Below are 19,985 nucleotides of genomic sequence, written 5' to 3' on the forward strand. Positions count from 1 at the left end.
CATCTTGGGAGGTTGATTTAAATACAGTAAAAAAAAAAAAAAAAAAAAAAAAATTTAAAGTAAAAAAAAGAGTCACAGAAATGTAACGTCCTCTGCCAGAGGCCAAGGTAACACATGTGAGTAAGTTTCAGGCATTGACCAAAGTCCAGAGAGAACTATCATTTAACTGAGCTGTGATTGGAGGAAATGGTCTTTTTCATGTTATTAAAAACATTTGTGAGTATTTCCCACACATCATCATACAGGAATGAATATTTAAATAGACTTTAGTTTGTCCAGGTCGTAGTCTAGCCTGGGAGGCTGCTGTTCTATTAAACATAGTTAAACTGCAAATTCACATCATAATTTACAGTGAACACATGCAATGTATGAGAAGTTTTAGTTAATTGAACAGACTCAGTTTCCACCCGTATTATTATTGTTATTATTATTATTATTATTATCATTGTGGAGAGTTTGAAGGTAAAGCTGCTACCTGTTGCTGAGTAGGACGGGTTGATGAGGGGTTAGCTGACTATATAAAAGGAGGCCCAAACACTGTCAATGCAAAGTTAGTCTGAAGGATATAAATATATAAATAATAATACAACTAATCAAATCAATCTTTGAAATGTCTATTTAGGAAATCAGAAACAATTGACAACATTTGTGAAAACTCCTTTTGTCCATTTGAATGCAGTTTAGAGTTTCAGTACCTCAGTTTTCCATTTAACTGAATCTTGAGCCAGATCATGCACAGGGCCAAACTTCACCAGTGGGTCCTGGTACCAGTGTGTAGTCTGAGTCAGTTTAAGTCTCAGTCTAAACTATGACTCATAATATAATAAATAATATAATAATATAATAAAATAAAATAATAAAATTTAACAAATAGAAAATGTCCCCTTGGGGATTAATAAAGTAACTATCTATATATCTATCTATCTATCTATAATAAGTCAGTCTGCTGAGACAAGACTCCGCTTCCTCTGAATGATGGAACTGATCCGGTGTTGTGTCAGAAAAAGACTGGCAAAAGTTCACAGCAACTAATCTGCACGAACACCCTCAACCCTCACAATATTTATGTTTTCTCCATTTCATCACGACGTAAACTTTTGCCAGTAACTCACTGCGACCGTCCTCATTCAAATTTGGGACATTGAAAATGATATCTTGCTCCAAAAAAGGCCTGAAAAGCTGGCAGTGAAAACTGAAGTACAGAGTTGCTGCTGTGCAGATGTTACACCGTCTAGTTGAGGCACTGTTATGTTTCTGGTGAACCGCTCAACTGCTGAACAGGTCATGGGAGTCCGGTTTGTGCTGTCTCTTTGAATTCTGGTCCCATTAAAGCTGAATAGGAGGAGATAAAGGTTCCATGTAAAGTCACTCACCAACCGCAGGGTTTCCTCCAGGGTTCAGAGTGACTCTGAAAGCTTGACGCCAGCTGTGGCGGCCGGGAGGAGCGTCACACGGGTCGACGTACAACAGAACACCTCCGAAACCCAACTCAGACAGCAGGGATAGCTGGACACACACACACACACACACACACACACACACACACACACACACACACACACACACACACACACACACACACACACACACACACACACACACACACACAGACAAATATTTTATTCATTAATATTTTACATTTTGTTATTCATTTACAATGTTGGATTGTGATATGGGGTGAAATGTGAGTATTGTATTCATGTTATCTTTTTTCTGAATATACCAGATATTTTTTATGAACTGTGGTTGTTGTTGTAGAGAGCTGGATTGAGTTCTTTGTCAAGACGAGTACATGGCCTACGAGGCCGAGGGTGGATTTGATTTGTATCTTTCATGAGGAGAAAACTGTAGTTTTAGTTTACTGCTCTCCAGGCAGATTTTGTGGGCAAATATGAGTGTGAAAGCTGTATTATTTCTAAGGGCACCAGTACTGTGTCTTGATTGTTATCTAATATTTATCACTCAATACTGAAGTGACTCTTACTGTGCTCATATGACAGGTTGGTTTCAAGATGATCAAAGGATATACTGTGATGAAGTTTATTCAGCCAGCATCTCTAATGATAATGGAGAATAGTTTGTGGGTGGTGGTGGGTGGGAGAGGCGTAGGGAGGGGGGGAGAGGGGCCAGTTGCCAGCGTGCAGAGCTGTATTTCACTGTTGTCTATAGGAGATGTAGTGTCCTTGTTTTTTATGAGCGTAGATGACTATTTTATTGAATATGTGACACCAGCCACGGTCATTCTGCTCTCATCACAACTCTGTCCTTCACTTGGGAACACACACACGCGCGCACACACGCAAGTACACACACACACACACACACACACACACACACACACACACACACACACACACACACACACACACACACACACACACACACACACGCGTACACACACACACACACACAAACACACACGCGTACACACACACACACACACACACACACACACACACACACACACACACACACACACACACACGCCTGACATTCACAAATGATGAAAACTATTCAGCAGAAATCGCTCCACACGTCGATGATCTGTTAATCATACTACACCTCTTAGTTTAGGAATACATGCTTTTGCATCATTTTGAAGATTTTTTTTTGTATTATTGTCACTGAATTAAGTTATTGAATAATTTTGTGACATGTCTTTTCGATGTTGCACTTTTCACAGCCGGCTGTGCATGGAGGCCAATGAGATGTTTCAAGACCTTCTTTGAATAATTGGGATTTAACAGCGTTTAGTTATTGAGTTACTGATTCGGGAAGTTCAAATCTGCTGATATCTCTCTAACTTCACCGTAGCAGCCAACACAAATAGGCAGCTTAACTTTTCTCATAATTACAAGATCTCAAGATAAAAACAGGATAAGCTGTCAGTTCTTTTTTCTTACGTGAATGCCCTTCTGTACACATCGTAATGAGAAACAAGAATCAATACATTATTTTAAAATAAATAACTGTCAAAATGGGACATTAAATGAGAACTGGACCATACTAAGAATGTGTTAGTTGGTATTAAACAGATTAAACTACATTGATAAACATGTAAAATGTCTGTATGACGGTAGCGGCATTTATAATGTCCGGCCTGCAGTTACCATCACACAGTCATTAGTGAGAGTACGAGGCTCATCAATCACTCCCCCCACTTGAACATAAAGGCCGATGGTTTGTCTGCGTCGCTGACACACAGGGCCATTATGAAGCACACATGATCAAGTTTGTCACAAACTGTGTGTGAGGAGGAGCAATGGGTCGGCAGCCTGTTGCCAGCAGCCTCCCATGTGACAGCTGCTTCACTTTCATCTAATGGACTTTTAAAAGTCGAACTGTGCAAATGCAAATGAACCATTGCGACCCGTCCTTAAACATTTCCTCTCCTTTGTTTGGTTACCTCCATTCATACCTGCTACGCCTCATTAGCCTGCCATATTCCACTAACTTCACACTGACCAGGTAGAGAAACGTTACACCGATGGAGCATTTAACTAAAGTCTGAATCAAAGCTCCTTTTAGTAGTTTTTATTGGAACGTTCAACAAAGAACAATAAACCTGCTGCTGGAGACCATGAGGATGTATTCAGATTGTTGACTTCTAGGGCAGCACTGTCTCATGTCCACATCTTCATCTCACCAACCTTCTTCTGCTGATGGTTGAAAGCTCCATGAAAAACTGGCACATACATTAAACAAGTAAAAAGCTACAAATCAAATTATATTTTCACTTGAAAATGTAAATCAATTTGAGAGTTTCAGAAATGTTTTCAAATGTTTCATAACAGCATAAACGAGAAGTTGCATCTGATTGGCTGTTCCTGCTGTCAGCAAATGAATGAGTCATGTAATCACTTTAATGCTGATCTTACATGATATATATAATTACATTACATAAATGCATTATTCTTCCTTTGGAATAAAAACGTCTTTACCTCCAAGCTGCCTCTTCACAATATTAACCCACAACACAAGCTTCACTTTGAAACAATAATCCAGAGCTTTCAGTCACATCAGATAATAAAACATCAGATAATAAATTAAAGAGATGGTCAGATGAAAGCTCAGTAGCATTAAAAGTTAGGGTTTATTCTTTATCTTAAAAATAACAGTTTGAATACAAACATAAATACAAGTTTTCAGAGTTTTCAAACATATAATGATGTGAATGATAAATAGTCACAGAACTTTAAATTGTTGTAGTCTGAAATTGTATGATGGAAAATCATCTAAATATCTATAAATGAACATGTTTTCGATGTTAGTTTGAGCCTCACTGTCACTCTGTCGGACTTTCAGATTTTTCTTTCAGGGTTTCTGGTGAGAGATTTGTCACTGGTAGCATTTGTTGTTCTATGTAATTAATATATAGCACCTAGTTTTCAAATGTATTAATTTATGGATGTAATGCACTGAAACAATACATTTCTATTAGTATGGATTTCTTTTACAGAGTATTCCATAAGTGTTTATGGAGTTTTTATTCAGGTTGGTATAATTAAATTACTTTTGATTTAATGGGAAATGAAGATACATTTATAGGTAATTAACATGTAACTAGATGTTTATGTTTTAATTAAGTGGATTGGAATTCATATTTTCCCTGTCATCCTCTTATTGATGGGAAAACTGCTTCCAGCGGAATGTGGCACACATCCAAGGAGTAACAGGCCCAATCAATCAGTACACTGCTAATGTTATTTCTCAGGAAGCCAAATGGATTCAGGCCTGATTGTACTGAGGAGGTGCAGATTAAAGAGTCAGGTAGGATATGGTCATTTTATTGTAAAAATGATATGAGAATTAGTGAAGCATGACAATCCTGTTTAGTATAAAAATCCCTTTGTAGCAAGCTGTATATAGTTTCTTATAAGTAACTGAAATCAATCGTACCTTGTATAGTAGAGGTGCTTGGCCAAGCTTGACCGCAGCTATGTGGTTGGTGAGGTTCAGGCTGTCTTTGGCTCTCCTCAGGTCGTCCACGCTGCCGTACTGGACGTCCACCACCTCCCCCTGGGCAGAGACACAGTGCAGACACTCAGGGAGCAGTAACTACTATTCATATGAAATGCTCTTTAATCACATGTTTTATTCAAGACGTTTGAGAGTAAGAAATATGTCAGGTGATGTTTATGTATGAAGGTGCGGCAGTCACTCTGCATGACCTTCCTCTGGACATCAAACCACCACTATAACTACTGTCTAACAGAAACCTGTCAGTGGCAGTGTTTGGAAAACTGTCAAGTTGCCAAATTTGGATTGCAGTGTGAAGTGTTGTTTTACATTAAGTGAGCAGAAATGTTAATTATTATTTCATTGCTCATTTGCACATTGCAGCGTTCCCACTCTGAGTCAAATGTTAAACTCTCTGACTGTCAGTGACTAAAGAGCTGAATCTCCATGAGATATAATGAACAGAAAAATGCTGCAATTGTGCTGAACAGAGAAGAAACAGAAACGTCTGTTAAAAACAGGCAGACACATGTTCATCTGTTTGATATTAAAATAAATCAAATCCATAGAAATCATTTATCTAACAATAATGGTAATTAGCTCAGCTTAATACACTACACTTTAATTTGTGTCATTTGAGCACTAATGCTACCAAACACACACACTGACAATAACCAGTGTGGTAAATTATGCTTAAATTGTGGTGGATTATGCTTATGCTATGCCCATTTATATATATATATATATATATATGTTTAATCCAGTCTTTAATCAAATGCTACTATGACACTATATGTAACCCTGTCGACTCAGCATTAAGATATACTGCACACAGCTGTGTGCCCAAGGTCATGAAAACACGAAGTAAGTTTCGGTACGTGATAACTCACACGCGAGCTGAACTCAGATTCAGGAGGTCACGGTACCAACTCTCTATAATGAGTTGGTACTCCTCTTGTGGAACATCTGAGACTAAAGTCCCGCCCTACTGTGTATAAAGTATGTAATATCAAGTGCTCAGATCAGACTCCAACAGAGAGACCTCTGGTTGATGTTGGGCTCTCCGTGATATCATGTATGCTGAAGTTGCTGAATAAATCAACTTGCTGATTGAATCTGCCTATTGGTGTCTCTGATCAAAACAACTCAGTGGAATCAATTGGTGATTCCCAACACCAGCTAACTAATGTTATAGCTACAGACGTGGAAAATATTACATTTTGATAAATGGAAACTAGTATTTAAAAATGCAAACTAAATTCCCTGATATTCCAGAACTTGGACCAACAAATTATCAAATTCCCTGTCTGGAAAAGGTTTTTTTGAAATTCCCTGATATTCTCTGACCTTGGGGAGCCCTGACATTCAATTCAATTCAATTATATTTATATAGCACAACATTACAACACAGGTTATTTCAGGGCACACATACATCAGAAGCTAACAACATTTTAACACACAATTCAACAATTCCCATGTAAGCTTGGAGGAAAATAAACTATCCTTTAAGGGAGGAAAAACCTCCAACAGAATGAAGGAAAAACTCTCTTTTACCAGGAAAAATGTATTATCTATATTTATGGATTCATCAGTGTGCATGTTACTTGCACTGATAGTCTGTAATTATTAATGGCATAGCAGTGAGTGAGTGAGTGAGTGAGTGAGTGAGTGAGTGAGTGAGTGAGTGAGTGAGTGAGTGAGGGAATGTACTTACTTACTTACACTGATATGACCAGAGTTTCGGACTGAAATGCACGACCAAAAAACAAAAACTAATGGAAAGAAAATCCTTTTAATGATTTAAATACAAAACTAAATTCTTCCAAGGTCAGATCCAAAGACACTCCGTCGAAACACAGTCCAGTATCCAAAAACCAGGTCAGCAAAAACCCAGACAGAGGTACTGGAGACAAACGCAAATCCAAATCGCAAAAGGGTCAAACAGCAAAACTTAGTGAAAAATGTCTTGAAGCACTTTAGACACTGAGGAAGACACGATGGGTGAGACGATGAGGATCAGTGAGCACATAGACTGTATACACTGGAGGTCAGGGACGATTAAAGACAGCTGGAGACAATCAGACACAGTTGGGGACAACAAGACAGCAAGTAAAGACAAGATGGTGAGCTGTCAAAATAAAACAGGAAGTGAACATGAAAGACTTTAAGGACAGAGAGACAGAGGAAAACATCGTGAGCAGACTGAAAGGGGCAGGAAGAAACTGATCAGACAAAACGAAACAACAAAGACAATTTACATTGGTCCATAATTATAAGGCACCCCAGACAAGCATTTCATATCAAGCCACAAATCTTCAGTGTAACACATTGCCAGGTTTTTTTTTGCTTTAAGAACTGGGACTAAAAGCATTAAATCAATTGGATGACTTCATAAGGAATCTGGATATGCTGCAGCTCTCCACAGGTGCTCTGTGCTGTAAGGAGTCGTTGGTGCGAGGAGAGATGTTCTGAAGACGAGCTTCTTCAACAATCACAGGTAAACACCAGGTTTCTCAAAACCTCATGCTTTTGTGCAACCTGTCCATCTCTTTGTAACAATGAGAATTATGTCAAAACAAACTGTTTTTAAACAAAAATTAATTCAACTTTGATCAATATTCCTGCAACTAATGCTGCTAATGTGAATGACCCAAGTGGGCTGAGACGTGCTGATCCCTGTGACTGGACGTACATAAAATGTTACAATATTCTGCATTTCAACTTCACCTTTGTCTTATATTGCAGACCACAACAGTCTGGAAATCTACTCCTACTACTAGAAAGTGTCACAACACCCGACTGATGTCACACGCTGCCTCAACAATAGTCTGTAAAGAGCAGGAAGAGAAGCAGGGTGGAGGTCATGGATTGTTCCCACAGCGTTCTCATCGATGGATGCTCACATTAACGATTATCACATCAAATATATGAAGTGCCTTCCCAATGACACTGTCATTATGTCAGAGCTGAAGTGGCAGACTGAAAAGGGCCTTTGTTGGGAAAGCCATTTTTAAGTCTTCACAAGTTCCCGGTTACTGCACGGGACCACAGGCTCGACGACAGCACAAGTTACTGGAGACACAATAAAAAAAAAAAATCAAATGTAGAAAAGAAGCATCATAAAAATGGCTTGGATCAAAGAATCCTGGTTTTCCAGAAGTTAATGTCTAGCCTACATGTGTGTGTTTATGTGCAGTGACGATCTGACTTGACCTTATTAAATGTAAGAATACACTTATTTCTTCATTTAAAAATAAGATTCCTTAATACGATATATTGCACTTGAGTGTGCCCTTCGATCATTAACATATGGCCAGATAAAATACACACCAGTCTGTATTTAGACAGAAGTACCACTACGCTACTGCATAATGCTAAAATTTGTTTATCGCATCATATGATGGTTAAACACAGCAAACAGTCTCATAATGTACTGCATCTGTCTATTGTTACTGTATTTGGTCCCAATCCTATCACGTTCCTCCTCATACTGATAGTAACTGCAGAATATTCATCATCACACTTCAGGCTGGAGAAGAAGCTTTCATTTCATGTGCTCAACATTTGCATATTAATGAGGGAAAACATTTTTTTTCTTGAAACTGCAAAAACCCCATTATTCTCTAAGAGGTTGACTTCATATGAACAGAAACCATGATTTATATGAAGATAAGCAACATAGCAGTTTTTAAATAATGATAATTAACATAATTACAGATCTCATTAGTGCAGCTGCATTGCAGTTGATGTGGGACTGCGCAGCTCAAGTGTCCTGTTGATTTAGAATCTCCTCAGACTGAAGAACACTATAGTGTGTGCAATAAGGTCTATTTCTGGTGTTCTTGGAGACGGGGAGTTTTGGGTTATCTCTGCATCTCATCAAAGAATCTTTGGCCATTGGAAAAAAATGTAGCAAAAGCCAAATAACATACCGGGGTTTTCTACATTAATTAGTTTATCATAGTTTATTCTGTTGGGATGTAATTAGTCTTTCATTAGCATATTTTTTTGGAGTGTAGATTGTTCTAACAAGGCAGTTATAATTTACACAGAGGGGCCAAAAACTGCAAATGTTTACTCTGATTATAAATATACAAGTGTACATGAGCGTATGAATGTACCTGTCTGAGTGGTCTGACACTCACACACACTGTATACCCACTACATCAGTTTTGTATGCAAACACACACATACGTCCAACTAGTGAAATGTATAGAACCTTATCTGTAATGGGATCTTTGTGTTTCTACAGCGTGGGCTGTTGTTTGCATGTGTGCTGGTGTTTTTGATGGATGGTAGACCTGTATGGAGTGTGGGTGGAGAAGGTAACGAGGTCTGTGACTGGATATGGAAGGTGTGGGAGGAAATGTAGATCTACAAGGGGGAGGGGATCGGGTAGGGAAGGTAGAGGAGAAAATATACTGGGACCTAATTAGCAAGCCATAGAAACGCTCCAGGTATGACCGTATTTCTCCTGGTGTGGTGGTGTAAACGCAACAAATGCAAATCTGCAAAGAAGAAGAGACCTTTCATCACTGCTACCCCTCATTGATCCTGCCAAGGATTACCGGTCACATGAAGCCTCCTGCCCTGTCTGACGAGTCCACCTTAGATGTGCTTGTGTCTCAGACTGGATATAAAAGCGTTCGTAGCTTCAGGTCTGAAATATGAGACCGATGAAGAAGTGCCTTAAGCTGCAATACCACAGAGTGCCACTAGAGGTCGGCTCCAAAAGGCCACCACAGACTCCCATTCAACTTCTCTCATCAAATACAAAGTCAATAAAATGTCTTCTACCAGTTATCTCGGTGTTGTTAGCTAAAGTCACTCCTTCTTATTAGTTTTCTGAAGGTCCATCTGAAAATAATCCCTCATTCATTAGAAAAGGAGATTCAAAAAGACCTGTTTTTGGGGGGGGAGGGTGTCTGTTTGATTGACAGGCCTGTAGGACCTAAGATCTTCCCACTGCTGGGTTTGAGGCTGGTAGTAGCTGAAGGATGACCCCATATTAGTCTTCTCTCCTTGACAGCAGAAGGCCAAATGAAGTGTCTCAGAAAGGGCAGCACTTATTAGCACACATTATATTGCTACTCATCGTAAAGTTCCTAAATTCTCAAATAGCTCAAAATCTCAGAAGAGGCGTCAGTTATTGCCCCGGGGATCTTACAACGGGCGGGCTGTGACGTTCTCCTTCGACGTCAAGGTTAATAAGGAAGCAGCAGAGTTCGGTATTTCTGGTGGTCTGAGCCTTCTTCGTCTCTTCAGTGTGAGCACCTTATGAGGTTTCACCATCAACTGGAGGACAACCACCTTCTTTTCCTCCGCCCTTGCTTCTTTCTTCCTGTGTCCTTTTTGCCTGGTCGGCGGTAAAGCACAGTCCAGCTGTGTTTTCAACATATTCAATTTCTTAGATTTTCAAAAGGTGTTTCCTCAACTGTCTTTTACGTCTCCATTTAAAACGTGTTTAAGGGTCCTTTGTTTTCCCCACATGGTGACATCCCTTCAGGCTTCTTTCCAGTGAGGCATTAATTCCTTGATCAACCATTCTGAAAAGATTATGGTCAAAAGTATGAGATAAATGGTGTTAAAACAGTGATGGTGGAGCACCATTAAAATCTGGGAAATTTAAGAGTACACAACCATTTGATTCAGCGGACTTTGAATTACGACAGTTTTTCTTCTACTCTCATAGGCTGATAGAGGATGAAGGGTCAGTGTAGTTGTTGCCCTTCAAACACATGCAAACTACAAACAATCTTCACCACTGCTATCAGAACCGAAGTAATTCCATATCCAACTATGTATATGCTCAGTCTTCCTACTGAAGGCCAGCGTGCTGCGTGCTCAGAGGTTAGCGGCCCATGTAAAGGCTGCCTGAACCTTTAACAAGGGGAACCAGTATGTGGGGCACATGTATTCACAGATCTTCCATTGCTCTAAGCAACAACTATATACGTCTCGAGAATTTAACAGTTATTTGCCAGTGAAACGGAAAACGATGGGAATTCATGCAAAAGGACGAGAGATGAAATGAGAGAAATAGAGAGAAAACAGGGAAGAGGTTGAGGACAAGTATTTTCCTCCAGCTGTGTTAGTCAGAGGCTTTTCCCTACAGTCTTCCCGGGAAGGCTTAAAAGCGAGCATTTATAAAGCATCACTGAGCTTTCTGAAAGTGTGATGTTGAGTCACATAATGAAGCCTGAGCCTTTACCTCGGCTTACCTTCAACTTTGTCACTTGCACCCAGCTGGATTTAAAGTGAATTGAATTTTATTTTACATTAATAATTCATATTAAGACAAACTGAATATAATTTACAGACCTCGGTCAAATACATCAGCTCATAGAACAACCAAAAAAATCTGCGACAGGAGCAACAGGTGTAAAATATAAAATACAACCCAGAAGAGATCATTATAGATCATCCAGAATGTCGCAGCTCGACTGGTCTTTAACCTCCTAAATTCACTCACACTACTCCGCTCCTCCTCCTCCTCCTCTTCCTCCTCCTCCTCCTCCTCCTCCTCTTCCTCCTCCTCTTCCGCTCCCTTCACTGGTTACCAGTAGTCGCCCACATCCGTTTCAAAACATTGGTACTTGCGTACCGTGCTGTGAACAGATCAGGTCCAGTCTACATCCAGGACATGGTCCAACCCTACATCCCAGCCCGTTCACTCTGCTCTGCTTCTACCAATCAGCTTGTTGCTCCTCACTGAGTTAAACACTCTACAAAATCACAACTGTTTTCTGTCCTGGCTCCTAAATGGTAGAATGAGCTCCCCACCGACATCAGGACAGCGGAAACTCTGAACATCTTCCACCGCAAACTAAAAACACACCTCTTCTGACTTTACCTTGAACAGTATAATTTTAGTAGCACTTAAAATGACACTTACTGATGGCACTTTGTAGTTTGGATTTCCTGAAGAAATTGTATTTTCTTGATTCTTGTTGTTCTGGTTTTGTACCCTCATGGTTGAAATGCACTTCTTGTAAGTCGCTTTGGATAAAAGTGTCAGCTAAATGAAATGTAATGTCATGTAATGTAATGTAAGAAAAAACAGTTTACAAATTGTAATGCTGATCATTTTTATTTAAAACCTTCTGAATGTGTTTCTCACATAATAGTTTCCAAGGAATTATCTAATTCAAGTAGCAATTTCTTCACTTGTTTTGCTTGTGAAACATTTGAAAACGAGTTTGCTAACCACAGTGTGATAGGTTGAGAGAAAACCGGAGGTCCACCTGTTAGTAGCTGTAAATGTTTTTATTTTTTTATGTCCTTTATGGGAACATTTCCAAAGAATTTTAGGAGGAAAGTCATAAAGACAAACAAGAGTTAGTTATGGAGTTCCACAAGGCTCAGTGTTAGGCCCAATACTTTTTACTTTCTACATGCTTCCATTAGATGTCATCAGGAAGCACTGCATCAACTTCCATTGTTATGCAGATGACACTCAGCTATATATTTCTATAAAACCAGATGAAACTAATCAGTTAGTTAAACTTGAAGAATGTCTAAAAGACATAAAGGCCTGGATGACCAAAAACTTCCTGCTTCTAAATTCAGACAAAACAGAAATTCTTGTACTTGGTCCTAAACACCTCAGAAACTCTTTCTGTAATCACTTAGTTACTCTAGATGACGTTGTCTTGGCCTCCAGCAAAACTGGGAGGAACCTTGGAGTCATCTTTGATGAGGATTTGTCCTTTAGACACCATATAAAGCAAATCTCCAGAACTGCCTTCTTTCATCTATGTAATATTAATAAAATCAGGAAAATCCTTCCTCAGCGTGACGCAGAAAAACTCATTCATGTGTTTGTTACTTCTAGACTAGATTATTGTAATTCCTTGTTGTTAGGATGTTCAAATTACTCATTGAAAACCTGCAGCTGATCCAAAATGCTGCAGCAAGAGTACTGATGGGATTTAGCAAGAGAGATCATATTTCTCCAGTTTTAGCTTCTCTTCACTGGCTTCCTGTGAAATCAAGAATAGAATTTAAAATTCTCTTGATGACTTACAAAGCTCTTCATGACCAGGCTTAGAGGTCTTATAGAACCATATAATCCTAGCAGAGCACTTCTCTCTCAGTACGCTGGTCTACTTGTGGTTCCTAGAGTTTACAGAAGTAGAATGGGAGGCGGAGCTTCAGTTTTCAGGCTCCTCCCCTGTGGAACCAGCTCCCAGTTTGTGTTGAAGGGGCAGAAACCCTCTCTAGCTTTAAGATTAGACTCAAAACGTTCCTTCTTGATAAAGCCTATAGTTAGGGCTGGCTCAGGTAGACCTGAACCAACCCTTAGTTATGCTGTTATTGGCCGAGGCTGCTGGGGGACCTCGTTACATGCTGATCTTCTTTTCTTTCCTCCTACTCTTTAACTGACTCATACCTCACCATCTTCTTCTCTCCCATAGTTTCTTCTTATTATCTGTTGTCTCCACTCAGTTCCTTCACTCGTGTAGTTTCTGTTCTTTCTTTTCCAGATGTCTCGTCATGGAGCTGCATGTCTCTGCTCTGCGCTTGTCGTCTCCACCAACAGTTCTTCTCTTGTATCTCTATGCTGTCCTTTTCCCTCTCTGCTCTCCTCTCACCCCAACCGGTCGAGGCAGATGGCCGCCCACCCCTGATCCTGGTTCTGTCGGAGGTTTCTTCCTGTTAAAGGGAGTTTTTCTTCCCTCTGTTGGAGGTTTTTCTCCCTTAAAGAGGAGTTTTCCCTCCTAGCTTATGTGGGAATTGTTGAATTGTTGGGTTTCTCTGTATAATATTGTAAAGTCTTGCTGTAAGGACTTTAATGTGTTAAAGTGCCATGAAATAACCTGTGTTGTGATTTGGCGCTATATACATAAAATTGAATTGAATTGAATTAGATGGCGGAACCGGTGGAAAAAAGTCTTAACTCTTTACTTTGGTTTAAAGCAGTAATTCATACAAGTAAACAACTTTGGAAATCAACATTTGCCTAAACACTTAAAGAAATTGTACATTTTAATTACTGTCTTTCAACTTTGTCCCTGTTTTCTCTGCAATTATTACTAACTTACAATACTTTCCTAGTGACATTCAAGACAGTTATGAGGAAACTATGTGTAACAAAGACATGAGCACATGTGAAAGAAAAAGTAACATTATGAAGTGTTTGATAGTTCAATAGTTAAATGGTGACGAAGTATCTGGGCCTGTTAGTTAGGGACATCAATCTAAAGGTGATGCAGTTGAATACAACAGTCCGGTGATAAATTCTGCCTTCATTCAGATCTACCTCTGTAAAATGCAATATGGATAAATGATGAATGAAAATACAGTTGGTTCAACATCGTTCTAAAATGTACAATACAAACAGAACATTATGAAATTCGCGAGAGCAGATTATATGGTTGTGTTTTATTTGTACCTAATAAACTGTCAACTGAGCATATGTAGCAGCACCTTTATGAATTTGAGATGATCATTTAAATAAATTGATAGTATAGCACAGTTTAGTTATTGAGTGCTTATTTTCTATTTGTTAGTATGATATATTTGTTACAATGACAAGTATTGTGATTATACACTGCTCAAAAAAATAAAGGGAACACCTAAACAACACAATGTAACTCCAAGTCAACCACACGTCTGGGAAATCAACTTCTCCAGTTCGGATCAACACTGATTGTGAATCAATTTCACCTGCTGTTGTACAAATGGAACAGACAACAGGTGGAAATGAGGCAATTATCAAGACAACCCTATAAAGGAACGGTTCTGCAGGTGGTGACCACAGACCGTTTCTCTGTCCTCGTCCTTTCTGGATGATTTTTGGTCACTTTTGCATTTTGCCAGTGTCCTCACCACTAGAGGGAGCATGAGGTGTCTCCAACCCACAGAAGTTGTTCAGGTAGTGCAGCTCATCCAGGATGGCACATCAATGCACGCTGTGGCAAGAAGGTTTGCTGTGTCTGTCAGCACAGTGTCAAGAGCACGGAGGAGATACCAGGCATTTCTTCAGAGGGCCGCACAGCCCTCCGTGTGCTAGCCAGAGGTACCCTGACTGCCATTAGGTCCCGGGATGAGATCCTCAGACCCGTTGAAGACCATATGCCGGTGCAGTGGGCCCTGGGTTCCTTCTGATGCAGGACAATGCTCGGCCTCATGTGGCTGGAGTGTGTCAGCGGTTCCTGCATGATGAAGACATTGATGCTATGGACTGGCCCGCCCGTTCCCCAGACCTGAATCCAATCCAGCACATCCGGGACATCGCGTCTCGTTCCATCCACCGACGCCACGTCCACCGCAGACTGTCCGGGAGTGGACCGATGCTTTGATCCAGGTCTGGGAGGAGATCCCTCAGGAGAACATCCGTGGTCTCATCAGGAGCATGCCCAGGCGTTGTAGGGAGTGATACAGGCACGTGGAGGACACACACACTACTGAGTCTCATTTTGACTTGTCTTGAGGAATCTCCACAGAAGTTGGATCAGCCTGTGATCTGATTTTTAGACTTTTATTTTGAGTATGATTCTGAATCCAGACCTCCATGGGATAATGATTTTGATTTCCATTGATCATTCGTATGTTATTTTGTTCTCAACACATTCCACTATGTAATGAATCAAGATTTTCAACTGGAATATTTCATTCATTGAGATCTAGGATGTGTGTTTAAGTGTTCCCTTTATTTTTTTTTGAGCAGTGTATTTAAGCTGTACTACACTGATGTGTATGCATGTTTACAAACAGCTGAGTCTTTATACAGTTTATATCTTCAGAAAGTCTTTTCACCACTTGTATGCTAACAAAACCCCTGAATGAACCTCCACTGTACAGCACTACCTGAAACCCTCCCTATCTTTCCTCCTTCTAATCAAACACATCATCCCACAGACTGTCATGGAGATCAGGGCCAGGTAATGTGCTATTATTGCTTTTGAACGGCACACATCCTGATGATCATGGCTGAAGATTTGCAGAAGTAAACTGGAGGATTTGGTGACATGACAAGTGAAACCGGATATGTCAGACGCCCCTGTAACTGTATTAAACATACTGTGGTTTTGTTCCACAATTTGCATATTACAACATTACATTTAGCAAACACGGTCACATTGCATTCCTCTGGTTCACAACAAGGAAATAATGTAACCTCCTCTTATTGTACTTTACTTATTAATTTGACAATATTCCACTTGATTAATCTGTCTTTCTTTGTGTGTACCAGACCATAAGTTTCCACAACACCAGCAAAACAGGGCCACCAACAGGTCGTATTAGTTCAGTATACTAGCTCTGGGCCGCCATCCATCCATCACCAACGCCATATTTAATTGTCTGAAAGCCATGTTTAGATCCGGCAAACTGCTACTTAATTCAAGGCAGCGTGCAGCAACGGAGCTGGGAAATAATGTGGTGATGGATGACTGTGACCCTCCGTTGGGTAGACTTCGACAAGCGGACAGCTGGATGGATCGGGTGAAGCAGAGAAAGGAGAACAAGGAGAGAGGGAGGGTGAGAAAAGAGGAGGAAAACTTGGTATTCAGAGAATCACTCCAACTTTTCATCTGCCCTCGGGCCGGGCACAGGCTCAAGGGAATAACAAGCATCTCCTTCAACCCCTCTCTGTTCCTGCGATAGAGAGAAGTAAAACCCTCTAAAAATAGTGGGACTGTATTTCTTTGTGTGTGTCTGCCGGCTGGCTCGGGCAGACTACATGCATAATGACTACATGCATTAACCTTCACACTCTTCGAAGGATGGTGGAGAAGATTAACCGTGCATCAAGCATGACACAAATACCACGTTGAACATTTTGATGGTTTCTGGTGCTGTTCTACTGGGGAGTCTATTCTAATATTTGTAATACGTGTAATAAACTGTATCATGTGTAAACTACTTACTGGGAACAGTTCTCCTTCTCTTCTATTTGTAGGAACATTATTATTATTATTATTATTAATTTAAGACCAGTGAATGTACAGGTTCATTCCATACTCAGCATGTCAACTGTGACTGCATTCAAAAGTCATTTTTCTGCTACCCAAGACATTGATTTATGATGTGAAAACTGATATTCAATTTATGATTCCAGATTATTGCTCATCAAAGACTAAATAACAAGGCCTGATGCAGATGCCGACGGTATGTGCATCCATCTGACCTGTACTTTAGTCTTTGTGTGGTGATGTGACTGGACTATGGCGCCGATGGCACCACCCTGTTTGCAAAATGCATTCCATACAGAAGTTTTTAAGATGAATAAATGAAGTTGTGCACATAAAAAGGAAGGCCAACTAGGTGAGTTTGGAGCATCTGTAGCAAACTTTTCTTTTTTTTCCATTATTTAATTTTTCCATTTTAAATTGGGTCACAAAGAGCAGATGTTTTTGTCATCTGGTGTTTGTCACATAAAATGAGAAGATAATGCAGTGTGCTGTCAAGGAAACTACAGGCTCTTACTACTTTATTTACCTTGAGCTTTCTCCGCATGGTTTCCAAATGAAGCACTTTTCTTCCATTTCTTCGCCTTTTCTGCACAAATAGCAGTGGACATGTTATGTCTTGGCAGGAACATTAAATCTAACAGGATTTCAGGGTTTTTCTTAGTGGGAGGAGTCTGACCTAAGTCATCTTCTAGAGTGTTGTATTCATTGGATGACTTAAGGTCTGTTTAAAGCCTGAGATAAGTAATTTGAAAGCATTAATGTTAAAAAAAAAAAACAACATCATCCTAATGTTCATTTGCATGCTTCTAAAGATGATTCTGTGGATGTCTGCTGCAGTGTGTTGATGCATGTTGCTTTGTCTTGTTTTACTTGTAAATTGAGTGTTTTGCTTGAAGCCTTTTAACCAAAGATATACCAAAGATTAAAGATCAAAGATATATATATAAAATATTCCCAACCAGAGAGGAAAATGCTTGAGATCCATGTTATTACACAAGCACCAGTGCTCATCATGTCCCCGTGTTGTACTTGGACACTGACCACGTCATGGTCATACGGATTCCTGTGTACAGACCAAGCGTCGACCAGCAGTGAGGTCACCCGTTGATTTATGAACGTTATGAAGTCTCCAGTTCAGATTCTCTCCGTCACCATCTTTGCTAGTTCGGAGCAGGAAGTGACCATATTTGGACGAGCTGGGGGCGGAGCCAGCAGTGGATCTGACTGATCTGATTGGAAACCTGACAATACTACGTCTCACCCACTGGTAGCTGTAGCCTGACTGTGCCACAGGCCTGTCAATCAGACAGACACGCCCCCAAAAACAGGTCTTTTTGAAGCTTATTTTCTAATTAATGATGGATTATTTTCAGATGAACCACCAGCACACGAGTGTGTAAGAGTGAGAATGACATGCAGAAAACCACATTTTATAAGAGACGTTTAACAGGAGTCTATGGAGCTGGAGGATTTTTGGAGCCAACCTCTGGTGGCACTCGGTGGTATTGTAGCTTAAGGCACTTGTGCATTAGCCTAATTTTTGAGGGCCGGAAGCAACAAAATAACCAATAACTGTTTGGAAATGGTCTCAGACAGACAGACACACACCTGGGTAACAACCTAATCAAATTCTACTGTGGATCTGAAGAACAAAATGACAGCAGGGGACCATGTGTCGGTAAAACGTTGAGGAGAAAGAACGTTTCATGGTTTGCAGCATATTTCATTACTGTAGATTAGATAAAGTATAAAAGGAATTTATGCATATACAGTTTTGTAAAATGACAGAAAGATAAACCGTGCAACTGTGAATCACTAGCTCCTCATCGAGAAAACAAGTGTTCAATATATATATTTAAATAATTTATTTCTGTATGCCACAAATCAGTTGGGCATTCATTCAGAGTATAAAAATATCTCCCTTGTCTGACTTTTAAATAACAGCCATGAGATACATGTGGACCCTGAACTGTGGTTTACCAAGCTGTAACATGTAAAAGTACAACCTCTGCATCTGACCTTTACTGGTGACCCTTTACTGGCTCGGAGCCTTAGACTTTAGATAATTCAACGAGACCGAGGTGATGAGGGGGAGGAAGAGCAGGCCAGAGAGCAGCAGCCAGAAGGGTTACGCAACCTTTGTTTCAACAAATGTCAATACAGAGCAATAGACGGTACCTGCACACTTCCTACAGCGGAGTAGGCTGCATAGGAGTACTGCTGCTTCGGCAGGTCGTTGGTGCCTCGCTGGTCACAGGGGATCCCGTTCGGCAGGAAACACTGGTGACTGGATCTGTCAGTGATGGTGTTTGGTGTGGAACCAGGCAGGCTGAGCAGAACCGTGTGGTTTGATAGATGGACATCAGTCAAACCGAGGCCCACCCACTGCCTGTAGAGGTACCGGGCTCTGGACTCTTCGCTGTCATCTGACAGGCTGGAGAAAGACCTGCAGACAAAAGGAGGTGAAGAGAAACCAGGGATTAACGACGCAGGGTGCAAAATATATAATTTGCCAAATTTCGAAGAGGAGTTTTGCTTGAACTTCCCATCATCCCTAGTCAGTACCAGAAAATGAAATCCCAGTATTTCCCAATATTGCTTCATCAAAATGTACTGTTTTCCTGAGAAAATGTACCTAACTACTGTGTGCTGAGGGGATCATATAGTGCTGAATCCCAGACTCCTCCTCATTAACCATGTTACCGTCATATAGAAAATGTAGATACATAAAATAAAAACATTAACTGGAGCAATTATTCACCTCCAGTAGATCACTGCCACGGTACCACTTCATAGCTCGTATGTGTGGTTTTCTTCATCTTTTCTCTTGTGCTTCCAAGATACAGTTTGAACTGCTTGAATAGCTTCAGGTCACCTCCATAAAAACACTCCATATAAACAGAGACAAGCGGAGATGATGAAAAACAAGTATGAAACCATTCTCCAAGCAGCATCGTGTTGTTTTAGCATCAGACTTTCACAATCATCAGGACTGTATGGTGGTTGGACTGACGTTGTCCCACCCACTGTATTCAAATTCATATTAAACATTTTATGTTGTAAAATCGTGAATAAAATATGTTAACACAACTGTGTTCATATATTGAA

At 40.2% G+C, this 19,985-nt stretch overlaps 1 protein-coding gene across 1 annotated transcript in view; it reads right to left on the bottom strand.

Moving 5' to 3' along the window:
• LOC138635045 (inactive N-acetylated-alpha-linked acidic dipeptidase-like protein 2) overlaps positions 1-19,671 on the bottom strand; it is a 256,172-nt gene extending 236,501 nt beyond the window's left edge. Inside the window, exons 1-4 of the mRNA XM_069722353.1 lie at positions 19,664-19,671; positions 19,056-19,323; positions 4,900-5,019; positions 1,374-1,506 (exon numbers count right to left, since the gene is read on the bottom strand). Of these exons, the coding sequence (XP_069578454.1) occupies positions 1,374-1,506; positions 4,900-5,019; positions 19,056-19,323; positions 19,664-19,671 (529 nt within the window). The remainder of the gene's footprint in view (positions 1-1,373; positions 1,507-4,899; positions 5,020-19,055; positions 19,324-19,663) is intronic.
• Between the last annotated feature and the right edge of the window lie 314 nt (positions 19,672-19,985).

The sequence above is a fragment of the Brachyistius frenatus genome, unplaced genomic scaffold (genome assembly GCF_029030835.1).
Source record: "Brachyistius frenatus isolate BFR_SWC_R1_liver_20210118 unplaced genomic scaffold, ASM2903083v1 Contig_287, whole genome shotgun sequence".
Classification (NCBI taxonomy): domain Eukaryota; kingdom Metazoa; phylum Chordata; class Actinopteri; family Embiotocidae; genus Brachyistius; species Brachyistius frenatus.